Source organism: Lemur catta, chromosome 18 (assembly GCF_020740605.2).
Source record: "Lemur catta isolate mLemCat1 chromosome 18, mLemCat1.pri, whole genome shotgun sequence".
Lineage (NCBI taxonomy): Eukaryota > Metazoa > Chordata > Mammalia > Primates > Lemuridae > Lemur > Lemur catta.
In genome coordinates, this window is record NC_059145.1 from 45009502 (window position 1) to 45023736 (window position 14235).

Sequence of the window (14235 nt, forward strand, 5' to 3'; positions counted from 1 at the left end):
AGGAGCTGACAATCATCTGGGGCAGCTAAGTAGGTGGGTCTGTCTTAGGGTTCTTTGCACTTGTCTGTCTTTTCACATTTCCCATATTACCTACCTCGTGAGATTCTCAGGTCAACCTGTCGACAAAGGGCAGGAATTCTCCGTGCTTAGCTCAGAAAGCACAAGCACAGGCTCTGGCAGTTAAGGCTCTTGGGAGAGGAACTGGGTCTCTCCTGCCTCCACTTGAAGCAAGAAGCCCTTTTTCTTCCCTCCCTTGGCAACAGAAAAATACCATGTAGAAATAAATCTGCCTGATAAATGCAGTGGCTGAGGTAGAAAGTGAGGGGGGAAGAGGCTATAAGAAAGGGGCTTGGCCCCCTGGGGTGGGGGAAGGACAAGACCAGCCAAAGCTCACGAGGCTTTGGCCCCAATAAGCTCCAGGGGGGCTGAGAGGAGGGAAGTGTGGGAGCAAGAAACCGTGGGCTTTTAAATCCTACTCCTGGCCTCTCTCATCAGAGGCGTGATGTTGAGGTGGCAGAGGACAGATGCATTCTTTAGGTGTTTTAGTAAGTACTTTTGAATAGGTAATATTCAATCCATAAGCCGGGCAAAAACACCTACGATGTAGTGTGTCTCCCTCACCCTGCTGTCTCTCCCTGCCTCAGCCTCCTCCCCAACATGCCTGCTGTCACTAGGGTCTTTGTAGACATCCAGGGTTAGGCTGTGCATGCTCAAGTCTTCACAAAGACTCTACAACCCCCCTTTTTACCCAAATGTTAGCAGCTGTAAACTCTGCTCATTTTTCTGCTTCATGATGTATTTTGAAGATCCCTTTGTATCAAAACATAGCTTTATGTGCTGCGTTTTTTCCCTTTTGACTGCAGTGGTCCACCAAATGGATGCATCCTAATCTGCTTAACTAGTCAGTCCCCTCTTGATGGATATTGGGGTTGCTATTACCCACCAAGCTGCAGTGAATATCCTTGCACTTCCTTCTTGTGTGAGCATACCTTAAATTAATTCTGAGAGTAGAACTGCTTTGTCAGAGTAGCTCTGCTGGCCTTATCTAACATGGAAATTCAAGAGTTTATGGACACAAGGACCTTTCACTGTTCATGCCAAAACATACCTTGGAAATACATAGGGTTACTGTCCCAGCCTGTCTGAAAGGCTGGGGCTTCCCCTTTGCCTCCCTGCATACCCTGTACCTGTACTGAGCACTGACCTGCCCACCCCACTCCTGCTCCACTGAGGCCTGTGCTATCCCTCCAGCTTACTGGAGTCGCATGGGGTGGGGGGTGGAACAGACCCCATAAAGGACTTTTTCTTATCCAGCAGGAACTACTTGGTAAGAAAAAGAACTGTCTTCTCAGTACCCCCACCCTTCCTATCATTTTGTAATTGTACTTTTGGTGGTTGATTTGCTCAAGGCAAGGAAATGCTGTTAGATTCTCAACAATCAAAAATCGACTCAGCATTCTTTGCTTTATAAACCAAACAGCACGATTCAGCTTTTGTTTTTATTATGGTAACCAAAACAAGAATTAAAGAGAGTGTATTTATCTCAAGATCTTTCACTGTGAAGGATTGAAATAATCAGATCAAATCCTTATGTCTAGAACATCTGCTCCAACATGGAAAACCTTAATTCTTTGGCTCAATGGTGGTCACAGCAGTAGGATCAAATGTCTAATTCCCACAGCTGTCTCCTAACTACATTATGACTGAATAAAGGAGAAGGAAAGCTCACAGTGGAAAGCCCTCCTACTCTGAACAGCCATGTTCCAGTTTTCTCATCTTAACCTCCCATACCCACCGCGGGCCAGAAATGCAGGTGGGTAGCACCCCATTTAGGCCATCCCACTACTATTTCTGGTATTGAAAACGTGATTCCTCACTTTCCTCAGCATTCTGCCCTGAGGATGGGTTAGGTATCTTGCCAGCATCCTATAAACCGCCATCCCCAGGTAACTGCTATTCTGATTTCTGTAGTCATCTGTCTACAGTCATCTGACTGTAGTCAGTCTTTTTGGCTTTACCATCCATGGATGCTTTCCTTCTAATAGCTTGTCCTTTTTTCTTCAATCATTGAAGACCAAGAAAGTCCTAAAGCATGTATTTGAAACTTGCTTTTGTTCAATATTATTTCTGAGATATACCCATACTATGCCCACACCCATATTCTGTAAAATAGTATTTTTATTATTATGTCTCTTGTGTGAACAAAGCAATTGTTGGACAAGTGGGCTTCCGATGTGGCTTGTCACACTGTGCCCTACCAAGCCATAATGAAGCTTGATGCCACAGAAAAAAAAATCAGTAATACTGATATTGCCTTTACTTGAAATCTCGCTATTTTATTAGTAATGGATGTTTTCCTATATTACAGTTTTATTCAAGGAGCTGCCTAGTTCCATACCTTTATGAAAAAGTCCCTCTTCTTCCACAGTGACCTCCAATGCTACCTCTGAAGTGTCTGTAGATGCCTATGTCTTATTCTGGTCCATCAATCTCTATTTCTATCCTTGTATCAGTAAGCGTTAACACATTAATTGCCATGTTGAGTTGTATTTAACTCTCACTGGTTTTGAGCCTGGGGGCCTCATGAAACATATGTAACTTACACATCTCCTCACCTTGGGAGTTACGAGAACTATTTTTCAAGTTGCATTTAACAGATTTTTCATTAAATTACAAAGGATTGTTTTGTTTTCAGAGTGTTTGTTTATTCTATTTTCATAATGACACTGTGTCCCCAGGGAAAACGTTTTTTTTTTTTTTCCTACCGTGCCAATGGGTTAACTACCTTTAGCTTCAGTTAGGGCTTGAGAACTGCGAGAGCAAACCTTTCTCTCTTATCCTTTATATGTGTCTTTGCTATTCTTCCCTATTAGGACTTCTGAGTACATCTTAGAACCACCTTGCTGAAGCAGATTAACTTTCATATTAAGTTTTTAAATGGAACTTCAAAAACATAGTAACATTAGGCAAAGCTCTGAAGAGATTTTCTGGTTTAAAAAAGTTTTTTAAATGAAATATCCTACTGTAATGATTTATGTTAAAAGCTGAACTTACTGAAGATTTTTACTGTGTTAACCTACCAACCGCTCTAGGCTTGAAATACTAGCTGGTTCTGTTTGTCATACATGAGGCAGAACTTGAGACCTACCACCTCACCAGCTATGTGAATTTTTTTTTTTTTTTTTTTGCAAATCCAATTACATTTCGGACCACAGTGAAGAATTTGTTTTTGTAAAGCAGGGGCATTCACAAAAGGTTCTCCCCAGATGAAGCAGATTTTTAACATAAAGGAACTGAAGAATGTATGTTTGTCTAATAGTCACTATCATTATAAAAACAGTAAATAAATAATAAAAACAGTAAATCAAAAACAGCCCTCCCTAAAGCACAAAACACTTTTAACTTTTTAAAAGACCAAATCACAAGTCTTGACAGGTCTGCTCTAAGAGACGAACTAATCTTGTCAGACCTACCACGGGGATGATAGGATCATCTGGCAGACAGTATAGAAGGCGGCCCATTCTGGTTCTGATTTTGTTCAGATAATTAAGTGTTGATGTTTATCAGTTCAAAGTGGAGTTGAAGGAATTCCCCTTTCCAAATGAGTCACACTTGTGTGAAGGTGCTTGAAGTCCAAATCCAGGTAGTTATTAGCATTTTTCATTATTATCTTAATGGAATGAAACCATCTGAAGGGGTTTCGGATGAGGGATGTCTATGTGGCTTTCAGTTTTAATGCCTCTGAACTGAGGAGCTGTTGTTGGTCACTTGAGCAAAAGGGCCAAGGCTGAAGGAGTCTTGGCCACAGGCTACTAAGCCCAGAGTCCTTCAGTTGGAGACAGCAGAATCTCTCCTCCCACAAAAGCCAATCAATCAATCACAGTGTTCAAGGCTGAAACACTTTTTTGGGGTGCAATTTAACCCAAGGCCCGGTGCTAAAGAAACATGGCAAATAATCCCATCTTAAGGTAAGACCCTCTCTATTAAAACTTTTACTTCACTAGGTGCATTTTCCTCAGGATGAAGTTGAGTTGGATAAGCTTACTTAACCTCATGAACCATTTAATGACAAGGAAACATGACACAATCGAATGAATTAAAAGTTTAATTCTGAACCATTTTTATAACCGCATTTTCTCTTGAAGCATTGTATCACAGCAGGTTACAACAACTTTGGGATAAAAGGCAACTGGTAAACTGTCCAAAGCAAGGTTCCAAATAACACCTTTTACTGATTTACCCTACCCATACATATCCCAAATAAAGTTTTTGATCAAAAACATGAAATAGATCCACCTGCTTATTTTAAGCATATTAAAAAGGAAACTAATTGGACCATTTCTATTTGTCTATTTTATACAAAAAGGCTACACAATGTTACACTTTATTCAGATTACAATTAGAGTGATTATGAATTAGTGTTCTACACCATTACTCAATTCTTAAAAATTAGAAATTGCTGTAGCAGTATTCACTATAACTTAACACTATGAGAGACTTAAAAAACTAACAGTTACTGCAAAAAAAATTAAAGAGCTACTTCAAAGCAAGCAAAGTCAGTACCATTACAGATATTTAAAAAAAATTTTTTTAACAAGCAAGGCTAGAGTTTGATAAATTCCATCTTGTGATCCATTCTTGTGCATTCTTCACTTCTTGAGTCACTCCCAAAATCCATTTGTATTGTTACTCCTCGACCAAAAAGGACCAGAACAAAAAGTTTACTTCAATTGTTCCCATAGGAAACTCAGCTTGGTTAGTGTGTCAGGCACTTTCTGAGATACCAGCCCACCCCTCGAGCCCTCTCAGCAACTCTACAGGCCAATCACAAAGCAAGTTCAGACAATACAGCTGTATAAAGAGAGAAAGGCTGCTATTAATGTTTAAAACAGCAAATGTTACTCATCTGAGTATTAAGTTGCAAAAGCTGTGGCAAAAAACATTAAAGTTAATAACTTCCACACATGATCACATAACAACCAGAAATCTGAGAACATTCATATGTTCCAAGACATCTCCTTTCAAAGCATATATCTGTTTTTGTGGCAGATTTACAAATAGGCCTAAACCACTCCCACCCTACCAACCAAGTCTTTCTGAAGTTCTGTAGGCAGAGTAAAAGTATTTTACCCAAACTGGCTTTTTAAAACTTCTTACCTAAAGAATGGTTTACAGGTCAGTATCAAACCAGGCCAGCTGATTGCTGTCACCTGGAGGCAGCCCATCCATGAGGTCCTGGGCATGCCCCAGATCAGGCAGCCCATCAACTGGATAGTCAGCACCAGGGTGGTGGCCACCCATCTCATGCTCCATCATGGGGTCCATACCCAAGGCATCCTGGCCGTATCCACCAGAGTGAAAAGAACGATAGCTAGGATCTAGAAGAGTCAAGGGTGGCCACAAAATGGGCGGGGGAAGAAACAGACATACAAGTTAACACTGAGGTTAGGGCATCCAAAGTTTGGCAGTAATCTTGCCAGAAAGCATTGCTTTCTAGCCTCTTTCAACTTCTAGCTTTCTTCAGCCAAGTCATTACTCAGTGCCAGGCCACCCGTGAGACTACACAATGTTTCCACCAGAGTCACACTAGCAGGTTCTAATCACACCATTACTCTACTCCTGAACACTTTGCATTTACCCTGGCAGAGACTTAAGGTTCCTAAGGAACAGAAGCAGGAATCTACCGTCTGACCACCGAGGCAGTACGAAGTCGTGGGAAGGAGATCAAGACACAATAAAGAGGTCTGGCAGACATAATCTATCTGTTGGAAAGTCAGGTGATACTCACTATAGTACTGAGAAAACTCAAGACACTATTTGCAATAAAACATGTTTTATCTTAAGAGTTAACATCTATCCATCTGTCATGGTAAGAAGCCTATGAGCTTTAGTGGCTTAGTAATTAGGTAAAACCAGATGAGGTTATAAATTTAAGATGGTTATAGTCGTTAGTGGTCTATTCCATCCTCCATCTTCATTACCCAGATATGAATTAGCTTTTCAAGAAAACCCTGATAATGCAACTATGTAAATACCCACCCCAGACCTGAGGCAAGAGTTTCCCGTACTCTCACTTCCCTGGATAGGTTATAGATAAAGGCATTTTGAGTTCTCTGACCAGAAAGGAGAATTAAAAAACAGGCAAACTGTAACATCCTGCACGCAGAGGCCCAGTAGTAGTGTGTACTTGTTGGTGTGGTACGATCTTGTTGCTTGCTCAGTGTGGGGCTCAGAATTCCCTGTGCTCCATAAAGATACTGTTACTGACTCTGAAATTTAAGAACTGCTTCTAATTGCAGCCACTACTTTTCTGCCAACTGTGGTTTCCAGATGAGCAAACTGACTCTTTTGATAAAGCTTTAGAACTTTAAATTGATCAGAAGTTAATCAAGAAATATGAGGCACATACCATCCTGGCGATATCCAAGGGGTTCTCCCTGGGCACCAATATCAAGTCCAAGATCAGCAGTCTAGGTAAGCAGGCACAAGGCATGGAAGAAGAGAAAGCAAAATGAAAATTCTCAAAAGTATACTCTCTAATATTTTCTAAGCATACTTACTTTCAGATTACAAAAGGAAAAAAGAACTCACACATTATAAAATACTTCCAAACAGATGTTCTTCAAAACACCCCTCAAAGTTTTTTTATTTTGCACATAGTATTAAAAATATTCACTAATTTATTCTTTCAACAAATATATACTAAGCACCTATGTGCCAGGCACTGCTCTAAGGGTGCTAGAGACACAGCAGTAAACAAAACAGGCAAAAACACCTTCCCTCCACAGGAGCTGCTGACAGATAGGATGTGTTATATAATATGAAAGAAAGATTTTTAGCCTGAGCACCTGGACGAACAAAGCTGCCATTAACTGAGACAGAGAAGACTAAGAACAGGTTTGGGGAAAGGGGTGCGTGGGAAAAGTTAAGGACTCAAGTTGGAACATGTCAATAAGATGACTATTAAAAACCCAACTAACATATTACTCACTGGTAATCTGCATTTTTTAACCAAACCATCTCTTTCCATTCACTCAATAAATAGAACCCACTGTATGACTACCATAGTTGATCACTATGGGGTGGGATAAGATAAACTTCAAGGGTGGTCCTAATTTTATTAGAAACAATGTTTCAATGAACACCTATCCTACACCGCTACTGAGGACAAATACTGAAGACAAATTCATAGCAGAAATTGAAACAGAAAAGTATACGAAAAGTTTAGTGATTTTTTTTTACGTAGTGATAAACTGACCTCCAACTAATGGTATTTAATAAACTGCCTCTCTTTCTTTATACCCTTTTGAAAAATCTTTAATCTGGTTAACACTTTCATCTATCTCACTCATGAATTCTAATGTTAAGCAGCGCAACTTCTTTTTAATGATTCTGAACAGGCTCTTTAAAAGTTGTATTTCTCCCTCACAGCAGTTGTTGGAGAGCATAAAGAATGAGCACTCAAACAAGAAGCCACCTTACCTGGTCTAGGAAACTACCAGATAAATGTGCTGACATTTGCCTACCTCATTCCAAGCCATTGGCTCTGTTCTGAAGAGAGAACTGGTCAGCTCAACTGAAAGACGTTTCTTATAATCTTGTGGCTTGTCCTCAGACATACGGAATAAAACAGCAGCTGCATATGTCGCTAGGAGAGGAAGGAACAAAAGGCCCTTGAGAAAAAGCTAAGGCTTCACTGTACACATCTGCTACATGCTTTGGTTCCTTTTCTACTTACCCACACCTTCATTCCTAGAGTGAAGTAACTCTGTCAGAGGAGCTGTGGCTCCCTCAGCTTCGATAGCTTCTGCAGCCTCCTTGTCCTGAGCAAGTTCACAGAGGACTCCTGCAGCTACTCTCTGGATATTTTCAATAGGAGAATAAAGCAGCTAAAGAGAAAACACACACAAATAAAACCTAATTAAATCTAAAACTAAACCATGGCAAGCACCCCACTGTGGTGCAAACATTCCAATTTAGAGTATAAGAGGCATTCACACTGTTTGTATTAAATCATATTCTCTGAATTTTATGTTCTAGGGTGTTTTAATGCTCTGGAAACACTGGATTTCCAGAATATTTGCAGCTATGAACCCCTTCTCCAGAGGCAATTGTGATTCATCTAAGATTTAGAAAACCCAGAGTTGGTTGAAGGCTTATGACCTGCCAGGCCACTTCTCCTCCTTCTAAAACTGAGCACCCCTAGAAGTGTAGTCTTCTACCCTCTTCTTCAGGCTCTAGTCTCAATGTTTCTCCTTCTACTGACCAAGAAAAATGAAGGAAATCTTCATAAAATTACATGTTGCCCCTACTTGTCCCTAGTTTTCTGAAATTTTGTTATCATTAAAATCTTTAAATTTTATGGACATATAAAATCTAGAACACCTCACTTACAACCCACATACCTGCACAAACAATGGGATGGTATTTAGTCCTCTGATGACGATTCGGTTGTGAACATCCCGAGCTAGGATGTGAAGGGCTCCGGTGCAACCTTCAACTATTTCTTCCATGCGGACCCCCTCCTAACAAAAGAAAACGTGGTTAACAGATAGGGCATTCTCCTCTCTAAAGTTTATGAACATGAAAGGCTTTCCATTCTGAGTAGCAATTACAAGACTAGAGTTATTCACATTATATACCCAAAGTTCCCTATAATCTGCAATGAGTTCAGGAATGCAGGAGAATTCCATTAAGTTATGTGTCACCCAGAGCAGGTCTCCTGGCAGCACTAACTCACAACAGCACTCCTCCCCCACACACAGTGCTGTGCACAATGAAGTACAGCTTCCATAACCTCTGAATCCCACAGACAATTTTCTTACAGTAGGGGCACCAACCACTTTGGGTAAAAAGTATATAAAAAGAGAAGATGGGAAAGTAATGCTCAGACTTCGTCAATGTTTTTCTTTTATATGCCCCCTCTACTTTTGTATATCTTCAGTATGTGGTGAAAACTTTGCCAAGTTTTAGTACCAACTGTTAAAATTCCACTGAGTTGCCCCAGAAAATCCACTCTTCACTTCTTCCAAAACTATTCAACTGATAGCCTATATGGGAAAAGGAAGTTAGCTCTTGCAATATGTAAGTACCATCTGCTTGCCCTGTTTATAGGTTTGAGTTTTAAAAGGGATTATGATTCTGCTACTTTTAGCAGCTTTTATAAATAACTTGATTTTTATGAGGACACAAAACCTCCTTTCTTCCTAGAGATTTAAAATAAAAGGTACCCTCAGCATTCTATTTAAGCCACCCCATAGAGATGGGCCAATACCAAAAGTAACAAATGGAGAAAGCCATAGCCCTAATGTGAGCACATACATATAACAACTAGCAATACAAGATTCCCCAAATCTGTTCCAGTAAAGTCCATCTTTGTTTTCTAAAGTAACCTAATTAAATAAGAGAAAACTCTTTGAATGCCCTGAATCTTACAGTCTGAGGAAGCAGAAGTGCCTTTAGATTATGTACTTGTAACGAAGCTAGGTATAAGACTCAAAGCTTGGTATCAAAGTTGTAGGCTGAGATTATTATGAGTGAAGATTCCAGAAATGCTATTACTTATTCTTGAAATTTGTCGATACTATATTCTTAGGTCCACGAAAATAGTTTAAACTTTACGGAAGAGTAAAAAGCCTGTTAAATATTTATAGACAGAACTGATGTTTCAGTGGGGGATAAGAAGCTCTGAAATCAGACAGACTTGGATTCAAATTATGGCTCTACCTCTTCCTAAGGAGGTTAGCCATTGTATAGATTAAATGTGAATACTGCATGCAGTGCCTAACCCTACAGCAGTAAATCACACCCTATACCCCCTTTGTAACACTGACCATGCAAAGGACATGTCCTAGAAAACATGACTAGGGGCCACATTATTCCTTATCATCTCTGCAGCCACAGAAATGTGTCTGTGTTTTTAGTCATTAGCAGCCCTACAGATGGAGGAGCCAATAACCAAAGAAGTTCAGGATCCTTTGGATTTATGCATTCCTTTTAAATAGCTGGGTGTCACTATAAAGATTTACCCACCACAAACTGCTGCTGTGTTCCACCCATGGATGTACGGCGCTGAGTATCTTGATGTGCACGAACAAGCAATTGAACTAGTCGTGGAATGGCACCCTGCTCACGCAAAGGTGCATGATTGGCTGGGCAAAGGGCAAGATTTCTAATCAATCCAACGGTAGCCTGCAGATAAGAGGGAAAGAATTGGCATACAACCCAACAGAATCATTTCCTTAGCCTAAAATTCCCAGCATGTTAAATGTACCGGTAATAACTAAAAATAACACTGACTACACAAACATTTCAGAATCCAACCCCCGTCACACCCATACTTCCCATTTACTAAGAACACAATTCCTATGTATCAATCCCTATGCCTGGACAGCCTTCCAATAGCTGGAGATAGTTCATTTTCAATTCTACAACATTCTACTTTGACAATTTACCTTTATCAGAGGCCAATGGGATGGTGGGTGCAGGAGTTTAACCACAACTGGTAGTCCATAGTGAAGGCGAACAGCATTCTGGGCCATCTCTGCTTCCTGGTGTCGGCTGGTCAGATGACGAAGAGCACAGATGGCAGGCTCAGTGATGTCCTCCCTGTCCCCAGCACGAAGGACAGTACGCACAAGTGCCTCTATACCACCCACTTGGCACACCATCATCTTGTTCTTATAATTATTGCAAGTGAGGTTAGAAAGAATTCCAGCTGCACAGGTGACCACATTAATATCATCTGAACCCAGAAGCTGAACAAGAGTCCCAAGAAGACCTTCCATCCCTTCCTATAGAGATAAAAACAGATGGTCAGTACATACTCACCTGGACTATTACCAAGGCTCCAGTTTACTCAGAACTTACCTGTTTAGTTGCAGCATCTGAAAGATTCCTAAGAGTCCAAAGACAGTTCTGAACAAGACGTTGACTTGGATCTGTTAGATGAAGTCCTAAAGCTTGCATTCCACCTGGAAAATTAAAAAGGATAAGGCAATGGCCATTAGCTAGAAGTTTCTGACTATCAGCCCTAAATGTCTTCTCTAGTCTTCAGTGTCCACCTTCATTTCCAAAGCTTACCTCCCTCCCCCTAAGTACTTTATTTCCTCTCATTTTCTAGAATTTTGCTCAGTTTCCCTCTCTTTGCCAGTTCACCTCACTAGTGACAAACTGTCAAATAGCTACTATTCCTTTCTATGTGGAAAAAACCTTCATTATCTCTACTATCCCCCTGTAAGTAACATTCTCATTACTTATTTCCTTTCATCCATTCAATCATTTCAACATTATTTATTCAGTACCAACTCTATTCTGAGTTGGAGATATACCAGTGAGCAAAATATTAAAAAATTCTTACCCTCATAGAGTTTATGGTCTATCTGGAGGAAGCAGACAATTAACAAATACATAGTTAATGAACTAAAACCATACAGTTTGTCAGATGGTATTAAAATGGTACGGAGAAAACCAGCACAAGACGATGTGGGGGAGGGGGCTACAATTTTTGTAGAGTACTTAGGTAATCTTAGTGTGAAGGTGACATCTGAACAAACACCTGAAGAAGCTATGTAAATTCCTGGGGTAAATAATCTACGAAGAAGATACTGAAACACTTACTGCCAGATATTGTGTAAAAGTCACTGACTCCAAAACATGTGTTCCAAAGGTTCACAACCTTCCAGCATTTAGTACTCTTAAGTGAGGGACATTTACTCTGGGCAGTGAATATAAATGGAAGCCCAAACCCCAAAACTGGTTTAACTTCACCCATCTCTCTCCAACTCAAATGACTTCTGAATGCAGTTAAGAGACACTTTCCCCCTTGTCTCCATGGTCATCCTTTAGGTCTGTTTTATTTTCTCAGATTAGGTTAGGCCTACTTGCTATAATTTTCATGGTACCCTGTACTTCTCCTTCATAGCATTTACCACAACTATAATTGAGTCTACCTTCACTAGAAGACCATCTCTATCATGTTCCTTTCTCACAGCAGCTCTAGCTACCTAACAGAGTGACCTACATAAGACTGATGCTCAGTATTTGTTAAATGACAAATTCTCTCCCATCATAAGACTTCATTCCCTCCATCTATGTAACTATTAACTTTAAGAGAATTTTTCTGAAACCCAGATACCCATCAAAATGGCCTGTAGAGACTTTAAAAACACACGCAAATTCTGATTTAGCAGGTTTAAGGTAAAAAAAAGTCCCATGCAGACTTTTGGCATGACTTTGAGGCTCCCCTACCTCTGTTTCCTGCTGCCCTTACCCCCATACACTAAGAGAGAAACTTCCAAATCTCTAACCCTGTCTTCTCTTGAATTCTACTATCATACATTTCCAGCTACCTACTGACCTTTTAGTCATTTTAAATGTCAGCTTCTTATTTTGTTCAAAAATTAGCAATCCCTTCTGATGGTTCCATTTATCTTCATGGTATCAATGTTCTCCCCACCACAAACCATTTTTGGTTGCTCCCTTAGTCTCTGTATTATTACATTCTGTGATTCTTTCAGAAGTCTCAAACATTTGTTCTTTGCTGTGTATTTCTAACACCAAACTATTTCACTCCTAGAAGCCTATAATATCTCAGCTGTCTGGTATTCTTGCTTTTGGTCAAATTGTTAATCTACACAATGTTAGTATTAATATTCCAAACACACCACTGTGGTTGCTTTGCTACTGATAAAAATGAGAAACTTTTGATGGTGGTTTAAGACAAAAGCCAGATTCTTTAGTATAACCTTGAGGAACCTTTAGAATTTGGATCCCACCTAGCCTCCCAAACTGACCTTACTATTCTACAAGATATTTACAAATTGAGTTTTTCATGCTTTATTCCAGCTGGAATAAAGCATGAAAAACTCAATTTGTAAATATCTTACAGGGCCTAGAATGTCTTATATGTTATGGCCTGGCCCAGCTCATCAACCTCATCCTTGGCCATTCACTCCATTACTAAGTTCTATTTACATACACTTTCTCTTTAGCACCTGGAACTCCACAACCTCTTTCCTACCTCCAGGACATAGAGTATGACGTTTCTTTTTGTCTACTTGGAAAGCATTTAACCCACACTTCTCATATACAATAGGTTCCCTTCTCATCCTGCAATCCCATTTAACATCCCCTTTTCAGGAAGGCCCCTTCCCTCTCCATCTAAATAGCCAGCTCCCTGCCCATTAATTGTCACCACTATTTGCTGTTCATTTCTCACACAGTATTCATTCCAATTTACAATCACCACACTTTTTTGCATATTTTTGTCACTGTCACAAAATAAGACTGTAAGAATAAGCACAGGGACCATATCTATTGTTACTCAATGTATACCATGTGCTTATTAAATTGCTTGAAATACAGTAAGTCCTGATGTATCTTTTCAGAATAAACAAATGAACATCAGAATAACCTGGGAGAACTAATTAAAACGAAGATTCTTAGGCTTCCAATCTCATACATTGCCAGCTACCTTACTGTCACTTCAAATAAACTTTCAAATTTGTCTTGCTATAAAAACATCCCAGAGATTCTGATCTAAAAATCTGTATTTTTACCAAGCACTACAGGTTATTTCTGGAAAAGATGGCAGAATTTATATCCCCTCATTCTATGTGAACTCATCCACACTTGTCTATCATACCCAAGCCTATGGTCCCACTGCCAGCAGCTACCTTGAACAATCATAATCCCCCTTTCTCCCATAAATTTGAACAAAATTACTCTCAGCAAGTAGGAAAAATAGGTGTTACCAGAACTATACCTTTACCCAACATTTTCTTTCATTAAATGCCTTTATATTTTTCCTCTTTCAGTTTGACCTGAAACTTGATTTAAGAGTCTAGGTATACTGAGAGCCAGAACAGAGTTTAAAAAAAAAAAATCCACAGCCTGAGCAAGAGTGAGACCCGTCTCTACAAAAAATAGAAAAATTAGCCGGGCATGCTGGTGCTCATGCCTGTAGTCCCAGCTACTCGGAAGGCTGAGGCAGGAGGATTGCTTCAGCCCAGGAGTTAGAGGTTGCAGTGAGCTATGATAACACCTCTGTACTCTAGCCCAGGTGATAGTGCGAGACCCTTTCTCAAAAAAAATAAAAAATAAAAAAAAAAATAAAAAGAAAGAAAGAAAGAAAGAAAAATGTCTAGGTAGATGTTAGATGGGTTACTAAAGAAGAAAGGATGCTAGGTAGCTGAAGAGTAACTGTATCTTCATGGCAAAAAAACAAGAGGCCCT

The 14235-nt window shown here is 39.9% G+C and overlaps 1 protein-coding gene across 4 annotated transcripts in view; it reads right to left on the reverse strand.

Annotated features, from left to right (window-relative positions):
* Positions 1 to 4089: 4089 nt before the first annotated feature.
* The window catches only part of CTNNB1 (catenin beta 1), a 38256-nt gene continuing 28110 nt past the window's right edge, over positions 4090 to 14235 (reverse strand). For 2 of the 4 annotated variants that reach the window (XM_045530719.1, XM_045530720.1), the window contains 8 exons: positions 10870 to 10973; positions 10455 to 10793; positions 10033 to 10191; positions 8406 to 8525; positions 7739 to 7889; positions 7527 to 7648; positions 6410 to 6470; positions 4090 to 5378 (listed from right to left, as the gene is read on the reverse strand). In XM_045530719.1, coding sequence (XP_045386675.1) covers positions 5170 to 5378; positions 6410 to 6470; positions 7527 to 7648; positions 7739 to 7889; positions 8406 to 8525; positions 10033 to 10191; positions 10455 to 10793; positions 10870 to 10973 — 1265 coding nt within the window. In that variant the 3' untranslated portion in view covers positions 4090 to 5169. The remainder of the gene's footprint in view (positions 5379 to 6409; positions 6471 to 7526; positions 7649 to 7738; positions 7890 to 8405; positions 8526 to 10032; positions 10192 to 10454; positions 10794 to 10869; positions 10974 to 14235) is intronic. The other 2 variants (XM_045530718.1, XM_045530717.1) reach the window with 2 other exon arrangements.